General features: G+C 41.3%; 1 protein-coding gene across 1 annotated transcript in view; it reads left to right on the top strand.

Moving 5' to 3' along the window:
* Window positions 1–10,724, top strand: part of LOC113449594 (transient receptor potential cation channel subfamily V member 6-like) — a 93,315-nt gene extending 82,591 nt beyond the window's left edge. Inside the window, exon 15 of the mRNA XM_026720681.2 lies at window positions 9,058–10,724. Within this exon, the coding sequence (XP_026576466.2) occupies window positions 9,058–9,349 (292 nt within the window). The 3' untranslated portion in view covers window positions 9,350–10,724. The remainder of the gene's footprint in view (window positions 1–9,057) is intronic.
* The last annotated feature ends 1,949 nt before the right edge of the window (window positions 10,725–12,673 follow it).

A 12,673-nucleotide genomic window follows, 5' to 3' on the forward strand; every position in this document is an offset into this window, starting at 1 on the left:
GAGGCAAGTTCTTTGTCAGTTTTAGAACTTTTAAAGGTCACCTACCTCTAGTGGTAGTTAATGGCAATCTACCCACCTTATTGGGGCTCGATTGGTTTCCCCACCTCGGCCTAGGGCTAACAGGAGTCCATGCTGTCTCAACCTTAGACACTGACTCCTTATTCACTGATTACGCAGATGTGTTCAGCGAGGAGCTGGGGTGTTATAATGGAACCCCCATCTCATTCGCAGTTGACCCCCAGGCAGTCCCAATCAGACTAAAACCGCGCAGAGTTCCATTTGCTATTCGGCCAAAACTAGACGCTGAATTGGATAAACTATTAAAACAAGGGGTCATTGAGCCAACAGATTTCGCCAAGTGGGAGACGCCCATTGTCACACCCCTCAAAAAAGATGGTAGCCTGAGAATTTGCTCGGACTACAAGACAACAATCAATAAATATTTACAAGTTAGCGCCTACCCTGTGCCCGTCATTCAGCACTTATTACACACATTCGAGCCGGGCAGTATTTTTGCTAAATTGGACATGTCTCAAGCGTATCAGCAGTTCCCTGTTGATAACCAAACAGCGGAACTTCAGACCATCGCCACTCACAGGGGTGCCTTCCGATGCAAGCATCTCCAATTTATGGCGTAAGTGTTGCCCCAGGGATTTTTCAGTCCTCGTGGAGCGGATTTTACAGGGCCTCCTGGTGTAGTACCCTACTTCGACGACATCTTGGTCTCGGCCAGGGACAGACCCCAACTCTTCCAGAGAGTGCGAGCAGTGTTAGAGAGGTTCAGACAGCATGGCCTCAAGTTAAAAAAAGAAAATGCGCCATTGCCACTAGACAGGTGGACTTTCTGGGTTATAAAATTGACGCTCTGGCATTCACCCCTGGAGCCCAAGGTTAGGGCAATCCACGAGGCTCCCACTCCAACCTCCAAAACGGAGCTACAAGCTTTCTTGGGGCTGCTGAACTTTTACGCATCCTTCTTGCCCCATAAAGCCTCAGTAGCCGAACCCCTTCACAGATTATTGGACAAACAGTCACCGTGGCACTGGGGGCACAAAGAAGACCAGGCGTTTAACGCCGTCAAATCACTACTCACGTCAGAGGCGGTGCTTATCCAATTCGACCCTAACCTTCCTTTAGTACTGGCAGCAGACGCATCCCCTTTTGGAATTGGGGCGGTCCTTAGTCACAGACTTCCCAATGGCGCCGAGGCTCCCATCGCCTTTTTCTCAAGGACGCTCTCTCGGCCACGGAACGCAATTACAGCCAGATCGACAAGGAAGCCCTAGCAGCTGCTGCGGCCGTGAAAAAGTTTCACGAATTCCTTTTGGCCATTTTTTCGAACTGGTTACGGACCATAAGCCCCTCCTGGGCCTACTGGCCGGGACAAACAGACCCCTCAGGTCCTTTCCCCTAGAATGACAAGGTGGACACTCTTCCTAGCGGCCTACTCCTACAAACTTATTCACCGCCCGGCAAAACACTGTCCCACGCCGACGCCCTCAGTCGCTGCCCTTACCCGCTCCGGCTGAAGACCCTGCTCCTGTCAACGCCATTTTCGAGATCACCCAGTTGGACCTGCCCATCACCGCCCTTGACATCGCCACCAAAACCAAGGCAGACCAAACGCTCGCCCAGGTGCTCGACTGGGTGAGGAGGGGGTGGCCGAGTGGCATCGTTGATAACAAATTAACACCATTTAAGACTCGCATGCAGGAGCTGTCCAGTTTGCAGGGTTGTCTACTATGGGGCACTCGAGTGGTCATTCCGACCTCGCTGCTGCACTCCGAGTCCTGGAGGCGCTGCACGAGGGACACCCTGGCATCGTGAGAATGAAAGCATTAGCACGCAGCTACGTGTGGTGGCCGGGTCTCAGACGAGGACATTGTCAATTGGGTAAGTTCCTGCAACATCTGTCAGGAATCCCGTCCTGCTCCCCCCATTGCCACCCCTACCAGATGGGAGAGCACCAGCAGCCCTTGGTCTAGAATCCATATCGATCTGGCCGGCCCCTTGCATGGGAAGATGTTCCTAGTGGTCGTGGACGCTTATTCCAAATGGATTGATGTAGCACAGCTATCCACGACCACCACACTAGCAATCACCAACGTGTTAACGCGCCTGTTCGTTACGCACGGACTACCCGACTCCATTGTCTCCGATAATGGCCCACAGTTCGCATCAATAGAGTTCAGCCGCTTTGCTGCCAACCTGGGCATCCGCCACATTTTCACAGCCCCATTTCACCCTGCCAGTAATGGGTTGGCGGAAAGAGCCGCCAGACCACCAAAGAAGCCCTCGCCAGGTTCAGCAGGGATGACTGGCACCACAAACTCTCACGGTTCCTGATGAGCCAGCACTCAACCCCCTGTTCAGTCACCAATAAGTCCCCAGCGGAGCTCCTGATGGGCCGGCGCCTGAGGACTGTATTGGACAGACTTCACCCACAATACTGCCCTGACTCTCCCTCGCTTCCACTTCGGGGTTAGACATTTTATGTTACAGGAGCCGGTATTCGCGAGGAATTTCGCTGGGGACCCACTATGGATTCCAGGCGAGGTCATCGCCATCACCGGGCCGAGATCGTATAGGGTCAGGCTGGAGGATGGTCGCGCCTGGAGGAGGCACATAGACCAACTGCGGAGGCGCCACAGCACCCTTGCCAGCAGGAATCCAGAGTCACCAGACGAAGGGGAACCGCCCATCCGCCTCTCAACCTCATCGCACCCAACGTCCAGTCCGCACCAACAGTCGCCCGGTCAGCCCGAACTCGGACAACAGCGCCCGAGAGTTGACCAGCCTGATCCAGCCCACGGAACTCGCCCCAGTATCCAACCCTGTGAGTCCCGAGGATGCCCAATCCGGAGAGCGCGTTGGCGACACGCTGCCGGCTCAACCGTCACAGACTGATTCTGAACGGACAGACAATGTTCCCGAGCTGCGCCGTCCGGGCGCCAACACAAACCCCCGTCTACCTCAAGGACTATGCATGTTCGCATCTGGGGGAAGGGGTGTTATGTCCTGAGGACTCTAGGAGTTCTCACTCAGGTCCACTCACTTTGTGTGGACGTTCTTCCCCTTTCCTCATTGGTTGAGTTCTTCCAGCAGCCAGCTATAAAAGCAGGCTGCGGGGTCCAACCAGTTGCTGATTGCTGCGAGCCAGTTCCAGGCGTGGCAAGCACGGTCAGCCCTTTATTGTTATAATAAAGTATTGTTGCACTCATGCTCTGGTTCAGCCTCTCATTGCTCAAACTTAACAATTACAAAATCTCAAGCCCATCACATTTTGTTATCCTGAATGCCTGGAAACAGTGTCTACAATCTTCAGAAGAAAAGATGTCAGGTAATAAGACTTTTCCAATCAACCAGTGAGCCAGTAGCCAGCTGCTTTTGGCTAGTTAGACTTGCTAGATTTCTGAGAAAATATCTTAATGGAAATGCTGTGGAGCTGGACTGGCCTCTGGATCCCTACCCTTCTTATGTCCTAAGATGCCTGATCTACTTTGGAGTTAGATCATTCTGGGGATAAGATGGTGGGCAACTACCGGTCAGTTTTTTAACACTCACAACTCTCCAAAACCTTCAAATTAAAAACAAAAACACCAAATACAGTAATATCACCAAAAATGGAATAGAAGTAGTAAAGAGTACATTTCCACATTTTGAGCAGGACTGCCTAGCTTTTAGAAAGCTTGAGTGTTGGCAGTTTTTATGCTCCAGTGGCTGCTCAGCTATTCTTGGCCCCCACTGCTTTTCCCCCAAAACTCATTTTAAGAAACAGATATTAAATAGAAGGACTTTTATGTGATCATTTCCAGCCAGGAAAAGACATATGGATTGAGATTTCTCTGAAACTATAAATTGGGCTTCTTCTATTATGTTGGAATCCATCACTCCCTGTATCCCTTCTGCCACCCATTGTGGATGGAAGAGTGGGCACGGTAAAATGTCTAAGAGAATTCCGTTGGGGGTTCTTGTCTTTGTTCTGCTTGCTGCTAATTCAGGCAAGCCGGAGAGGAGGTGGTGTGGTGGTGGGGAATTGTCTTGGTCGGCTGCTTTTGCAACATGAGCCTTTTTTCTGTCTGCAGTGATTTGGGATCTCGCTATAAATATTGATTACGTGTGAAATATTGGCAGAGGGAGGGCCCAGTTTTTTCATAGAGGAAAAAAAGGAGGAGGAAAGAGAAGAAGGGAGATGTGCTCCAAAGCTTCATCCTGCTTACCATTTTTAAGTTGCTTCTATTTAGAAATACGCTGTGAAGTGGGAAGTATAGCTGCAGTGACGGGTTTATGTTGTCAGTTGTTTTCATTTTCATCTCCCTTGCACATATCGACACAGTATATTTCAGCAGAACATCCACATCTGGTGTGAACATGAGTTAGGGAAGGATTCCCCCCTGCTAACCATCTGCAGTGGTTCAAGGCATCAACCTGCCAACAGCTGAAAAGCAAGAAGCCATTGCTGTAGTACAGTATTTCTTAAACTTGCAACTTGAAAATGTGCGGACTTCAACTCCCAGATTTCCCCACCAGCCTGCATCTTCAAATACCAAAGTAGAGAAACACTGCTCTAGTAAAACCAACTAATTAAATTTGCCTCCCTGCATCACTGCTGAGCTCCACCATTAATATGATATAGCCATGATGAATTGTTTTAATTTCCTTGTTCTGAAATGCTTCAATTATCTTTTTCCTCCTGCACTTTTTCACATCTAGCGTGGTGTTATGGTGAAGATGCTGCACTAGCACTGCAGAACCAGGTTTAACACCAGCCTCAGCCATACACTCTCTCCTCAGCACAATCTGCTTTACAGAGTTGTGGATTTAAAAAAAGAGAGACATCCCCATATACTGTGCTCAGCTCCTGGAAAGAAACATGAGACATAAACCTAATTAACTAACGGCAGAGTATAAAGGAGAGGCATATGAAGGTGCAGTATGAAAGAGACATTTTGACAGTTAAATCTGCATTGAAACAAACACCTTTGCTATGAAAGGATTCCATGTGTCTCTTCTGCATGTTGAATTATGCTGTAAAATGGGGAGAGGGAAGGTTAGGAAACAATGAAAAAGACTATTCATCTCTTCAGGCACAAGTGCCATGCCTGTCTTTGATACAGTAAAATAAGAAAGGAATTACTTTTCTTCAGCAGCCAATTCAGAGTCTTCTGAATATCTGCAAAAGTGAGGTAAAAATTAAAACACACCCCATAATCAGAAAGTGGACTTTGGAAACAACAAATGCAAGAAATAGGAAATACATGCTATATGAATTTTGCAGAAACATTTTAAATTGCTACTCTCCTTATTCTGGTCTTTGATCCTAACAAAGATTTCATTGATTGTAGAAATATGGCTGTAGCATCCTAATCGCTAAAGACATTTTCTTCCTACTGCTCCCCCTCACCTGTGGATGCAAGCATGTGCATTTCCACAGACCTCCAATCCCAATCTATGTCAAGCAACCTATGCTTTGAGGAGCTTCTTCCCCACTTCGGATTCCTGGACAGCTCAGATATATCTATAAAATTGTTTTGTCACCCTTATCAACAGATTTAAACTTTTATGATATAGGATAAGCCCCTTATTTTATGGGATAAATCTAGAAATAATATGTGTTCAGTCAGTTACTTTGGACTAGGTAGGCACCAAGTCTTCTAGTCCCTTGAAAGTAGCTGAAGAATAGCCTGTGACTCAGACAGTTTTATAAACAAAATAATGGGATAACTACTAAAACTATCAAAGAAAGAGCCAGTTTGGTGTAGTAGTTAAGGCATCAAGTTGAAATCGGGAGGCCATGTGTTCTGCTCCTGCTTTAGGCATAAAGCCAGCTGTGTAAGCATGGGCGAGTCTCTCTCTCTCTTTCAGGCCTAAGAAATAGGCAATAGCAAATCACTTCTGAAATTTTGCCAAGAAAACAGTAGGAACTCATCCAGATAGTTTTCAAGAGTCACTGACTGGAAGGCACAAAAACAAACTATTTAAAAAATAGACCATGTTTCAGAATCATGCAATCTTGTATTATGTAGTGGTTATAACACCAAAGTACATCAAATATCCAGTACAGTATTTTCTCCGAAAACAGAAGAAACAATTCCAAATATTCACACCAAATTCACAGCCAGTGGCCAAAATATTTATTGTGATCTTCTGAGTTCAGCGCCCTGTTTTTTCACTTCCCTTATTCCAATTAGATCTCCAAGTATTTGGGCTCATACATACAACTACCCATTGTAATTCCCTGGGATTTGATTGTCAAGTGTCCAAAATCCACTCATATGAAAGTAATATTGAGAACACAGTAATGGAAGAGTGAATATTATATTATGTGATTTATTTTGCTAGTTGTTAATACATTATTGTATTTATCTGCTTCACTCTGTTTTTGTTCTTTTAAATTTTGCTGGGCATTGATTTAATAAATATTGATTGATTGATTGGGAAGTCATCTACCACATCTGTGAGTTGCCATAGCTAAAAGGATGATGCAGCCAGTGGGCAAAGGACCATAAAGAATGCAAACTCACACATTGGTAACATGAGTGTTAAAAAAAGATCCAAAAAATGTCAGGCACTTCTTGACATTTATAAAAAGAAACCCTGTTTTTAAACTGAAGGTAGTTTTAGGGCATCTGAGAATGTCAAATATATCACGAAGTGTTTCATTGTATGGCAGGATTCAAGGAATGTATCTTTAGGATCTTTGTGATATGATGCATATCACATTTGTTCTTATTGACACCCAATTCCTTGCAGTCTCCACCTTGTCACAGTCTTCCACAAATATCTGCCTGCCAAGGGGGTTAGTAGATGCTTGTGGAAAAATGAGCTGTACCAAATGGTACAATTGTACCTGTATTGTGTTCTTGCTAGCATAATTTGCAATGAAGGTTAATGGTCATGATCATAAGCATATTTAATACCTGTCTGGTTGGCTTGCAGGACTATGGTACAAATGAATCCTACAGGTTCATTTTATGGGTTTGGACAATTTTCCAAGTCATAGGAAGACAAATCAGGCATTGCAGATTGCCTTTTCTCTAGTAAGGTATTTTCTTGCTCATGGTTTAAATTCAGCCCATTATCAAGAATAGAAATAGCTATTACACTGATGCCTTAATTGGGATGCATGTCCTTCATAAACTCATGTGTTCTGTTCTCTAATTCAGTCCAATTTGGGCCCAAATCATATCCTATATATAATTTTATTAAAAATTAATGAGTGGGGATAATGGAAAAGATAGGGCACAGCAGTTCTTCCTTCCCCTGCAAATGGAATGCTTAGTTTGGATTTTAGTGCATGTTCAAATCTCATTCAAAAAAATAAGTTTGACCTTTCCAATGTTTTTTTTCCCTTACGAAAATGTAAGGAAAATTCTGAAGGCAGGGTTTTTAAAAATCCATTTGCTTAACAAGAAATAAGATTTCTTTCCTGGTTCTTATTGTTATACTGGCCTATTAGGGCACATAGATATAGACATGACTGACATGTATTCTCATTAAATTTAAAGATGCTGGAATAAACACTTTTGCACATCTAAGTTTTGAAAAAAAGATTAAAAGCTAACAAAGAGTAACATAAAGTAAAAGAGAGAAAGAAAGGAAAAAATAAATAAATAAAAAGAAATATCTTTCAACGGGTGCAAAAAGAAAAAATATTTTTTTATTATCTATTTTTTCTAATCAACAAACAAATTCATTTTTTCTGTTTCTTGCAAAAAGTCTCTAAGGGGTTTCCAGTCAGCAATAAACATAGATACTGTCTTTTTCCTAATCAAGGAAGTCAATTTAGCCACCTCTCAAGTTCCATCATCTTATCCAGCCTTTCCTCCATTAAGGGTAATATCGAATCTTTCCACTTTTGAACATATAATAATCTCACTGCAGTTATCAGATGTAAAAAACAAAGTTCCATTTCTTTTTTTTCCAGCTGTCAGTCCATTTTTTTAAATGATACAAATGAAATTACCTTTAAATAAAAATAAGTAAAATAAAGACATAGAAGAAGCAAGTTGGGATAAGATATTTTGACTATAAATATAGTGGACAGCTAGTTAGTTACAAGCTCTACATCTCAAGAAAAGCTAATCAGGCATTCTTGCTTCACTTTCTCTCTATAAATGTATTACTTTGAGAGTTCAATTGAGGTTGTAAAAATCAACAACTTGAAGGGTATATCATCTTCAGTACCGTAAGACCCCTTGTTTTTTGGGGGTGGATACCTGGTCCATAATAAATTCTAACTAAGGAAATGTAATTGAGCAGACTATAATATCATTATCCTTCAAAAATATTGAGGTCTCCAGAGCTAAATTAATGAGAATCAAGATGGAACTACAAATGTTTTCTAGAAACTAGACAGTTTCTTCTTGTGAGAAAAAATGACAAATACAGGCAATCACTTGGCAGGCCTGGAGTCATATCCTTCCAGAAGTTCCTGGATAATCGGAACATTCAGAAAAGGATGTGGGGAGCAATTTAAGCTAAATAAATTTCTAATTAATTTTGCCCGATAAATTGGATTCTTCTTGCAATTTACCATGATATACAAAGAGATACCAAAGTTGTAACAAAACTATGATTCTCAAGGGTATTGAATGAGGGAAAAAAGACAATGGAATAGTTCACATTGATTTTCCTTTGGCAGGTGCCTTTATTAACAGGTAAATTAAATATGCGAGAAATGTATTACATTTTCCTTAAGGCAAAGACTATGGAATTTTAGTGGGCAGCCAACACCTCCTAAAAGTAGCTCATTTTTAAAGCAGATAAAGACATTTCCTAGTATTAATAAAGGGAATAATTATATTAAAGTATTTGTATTTAGGATCTTGTCATTTTGGACTAATAAATCATTGTCTTCTTTCCCACTATATTTTTAGAAGCCTCTGGCTCCTAGCCTGGTAGGAATTATGCTAATATAAATGCAATATTGTTCCAAGCTCTCTTCCAAAGACCTTGGTTCAACATCCTTTGGAGAAGCTTGAATAATACAGATGGTAATGCATATAACCAGTTATAACATGTTCTTCACTACTCTTGTTAATATTTTGCATTCAGGGTTGAAGAATGTTATGAAAAAAGGCAGATATCTGTTAAAACAAATGGGCCTTACCGAAGAGATGCCTTTGAGAAGTACCTGCAGAGAAAACAGACCCAAGATGTTGCAGCTGATGGAAGAGATGGTCGAGCAATTTTGTCCAAAGAGCAGAAGGGCATTGGTGCTCCTTCAAATACAGCAAATACTAACAGTCATTGGAACATCTTACGGCAGAATACGCTTGTCCACAAGCAGGGATATACCAATCATGCCATGGAAGACGAGGAGGAGGAGGAGGTTTATCATGTGTGAATGCATAGGCCCAAGTACCTCTGTGGAAAGTAACATAAACTGGGATAAAGAAACCAACATTTAACAAAGCAATGTCTCCATTCAAAAGTGTATTTAACAGACTTAAAGGACAGCTTCAGCATTTTCATAACACTGCACGCAATACTTCTGAGAGAGATGTATAGAATATATCTTCATGCTGCTCAGAACAACTGGTCAAAAGAATGATGGTGTACAATTGTTCCCACCAGCTGAAACTCACTCATACTTAGAAACAGGACAGTGAAATATAATGGTTAAAGAGCTAGATTAGGACTAGGGAGTCCAACAATCAAGACCAATCTCAGCTATGGGATGATGTTAGGTTAGTCTCTCTGCTCTCTGTCAATCTACCTCATAGGGTTGCTGTTGTGGGGATAAAATCAAGGGAGATCCTCACATAGGTTAACTTGAGTTCTTGGAAGAAAGGTGAGCTAAATGTAGCATAATATTATATATAGAAGTCAAACACTAATAAAGATGAATGCCAATGTGGATGTTCAGTGTTAAATATTTGCATTCCATGGGACAAGTAAACTCTACTTAAAGGCTCCAAAGGTATGGCTGTGAATTTAAAACTGGGAAATTGATCTGAGAGGTATAAGGTACATTTTAACATATACTAGACAGCCCTCATTGTTTCAGAGATATTTCCTTACCTAAAAAAGACGAAAAAGCATTAGGAGTAGGAGTGCCTTCCAATTTCCTCCTACATCTTTGTGGCTGACTGCCCTCTAGCAGTTGATGTTGGGACTCTTCTATACAGCCTCTGGAGGGATAGCATGGTACTGGTCTACCTGATCTCCAGGGGCCAAAGGTGAGGCCAGTCTACCCAGCCTCCAGAGGACTAGGGCAGGACCAGTCTACTAAACCTCTGGGCAGTGGTGTGGCAGCACTGAAATGACCATTCATGAAACGAATCATGGTTCTTGGACTTTGGACACATTCTGCAAGTTAGCCCTTTTGAGGTAACTTGGTTCAAAAATTGTTGTTCTATGAGACACTGTTTTGCCCGATTAAAGGACACAGACATAAGAATTTCATGGTATATAGTAGATTCATAAGGAAAATTTTAATAGAATTTTAGTAGACAATCAAGAAGGTTGCTAGATCAAGATGTGTGTGTTTTGTATTATGTATAGCAAAACTTGTATTAATTGAACAAATGGGGCAGGTAGTGTCTGTTATTCACAACAATACAATAAATATGCCACTGCAGGGAGTCTTCAACTTATGAGCCTGGAATTGCGTTTGTAAGTCATGTCACATGACCTTTACCTGATTTTACAACCTTTTTTGAAATGGTCATTAATATAAACATGGTCATTAGATGAACGCAGTGTTCAAATTAAGCAAATCTCTTGTCCCTAGTGGTTTGTTTGTTTGTTTGTTTTGCCGAAATGAGAAGTAAACACTGGTTTCCAGCAAAAAAACCAACGGCATAAATCTTGTTCACGTGACCAAGGACGTGGCAAATGGTTGTAAATGCAGTTTGGTTGTTGAGTGCCCAAAATATAATGATATGATCACAGAGTGCAGGCCATCAGAACTTTGAAACGAGGTTGTAAGTAGGTCTGTTGTAATTTTGAATAGTTGCTAAGTAACTGGTCATAAGTCAAGAATCTCTCTAGTATCACAACAATTTACTTAATTTACATTGTGAAATCATGAAACAAATGATATACATTGATGAAACTGATGTCATTTGCGTGATTTGTGTGACAAATATGTGATAAATTTGTATGACAACGGATGATGTAAATCACCACAGAGATTTAGTTTGTTACATGCAAGTTTAATATACTAATATCTGTTAAATCAAAGTTCTATACTATTGGATTTTAGTGCTCGTTACATTACTTTGGATTTTCTTTATCCCAGTTTTCTTTCCTTCTTTATTATCATTACTATCCAACCATGTTTCCACAATTGGTTTTGTGCCCACGAACCTCTCTGATTCAAATTCTCTGGCACTAATGTTTGTGGAACACTTGGAGCTTTCCACTTTTGAGTGGAAACTCCAAAATTTTTCCAAGCATGGTCATGAATATGGATCAGCATTGAAATGTTATCGTTGATCTGTAGGACACAAGATATAAAAAGGTCTCTTGATTCCTCTAAGAACAAAGACTCTTTTTCAGAGCTTCCCAGAAGTCCTTGCAAATCTTAGAGACTGGATGGTTGCTTAAAGAACATTGGTCAGTGCTTGTGGATATGGCAATGAGGAATATAGGTTCTCCTTTATCATTTAAATCCTGCACATTTCACCGAATTCCTGGCTGGCCTGGCCAAACACAGTGTTTCATATGTACCAGATCAGAACAAGAAAGGATTTGGAGAAATAGTTGAGTTGCATTATAAAATTCAAGTACATTTTACTCTTACTGTGCCAGTAATAATAGACATTAATCAAAGGGGGAAAGGCAAAATCAAGATGGGAGATATTGCTGCCCTGTATATCTTCCTTCTTCTTCTTCTGAAACCTCTGGTCATCTTGTGCTTTTTAATATTCCCATTGGAACATAACCATTCTTGCACTGTCTAGCTCTATTTATGAAGGGCAGCCTCCTTGAAAACAGCAGCCATCTAGTGGAAAAAATGCAGGGAAATTGTGACTCCATGATACCATATCACACATGAGCTTTCTTCATCTTACTGGAGACAAGTATCAGGGCTCCAGTAGTTACCTCCATTAACGTCAACTCATAAAATATTTCTGTGGTCTTTTAGAGTTACCAACAAGAAATGCTGTGGAACTGCCCTCCCCCCTTATGAAAATCTTGTTCAACTTGTTGGGAGAAGAAAATGGACTACTGCTGTTTTGCACAAGCTAATTTGGCATTCTAAAAGCAACTTTCTAAAAGCCTTTGAGGATGATCTTTATGAGCATGTCAAGGAATTATGTGAAGCAATCAAGCCCTATCTCCTAAGCTGCATCACTACCAAACCAAATTTTTCTATTTTGTTGAATACAAGGCTGTGGATTTTGGTTTTATCTTTCTAAATCTTGGTTATATATAACTTCACTGTTCACCCAATCCTTTCATTGTTCAAACTGCAAATTAAAGTTAGAAGACATTGCAGTCCAACTATACTACATGTGCAAAACATTCCAATATATTGATCAAAGAGTATAATAAAGGTTTATTTGACCTACCTATCAAATAATTTAATAAATTATGTTTATTTGTCCTGGAAAAAATGGTTGTTTTTATTATTTTTGTTTAATTCTTTTATCCTTGAATAAAATACAAAGTCTAAAACATTAGGTCTCAGATTTTCAGGCTGTAGGCTGCATGTACCCCT

Source organism: Pseudonaja textilis, chromosome 2 (genome assembly GCF_049901715.1).
Source record: "Pseudonaja textilis isolate UNSWEBS1 chromosome 2, rPseTex1.2, whole genome shotgun sequence".
NCBI lineage: Eukaryota > Metazoa > Chordata > Lepidosauria > Squamata > Elapidae > Pseudonaja > Pseudonaja textilis.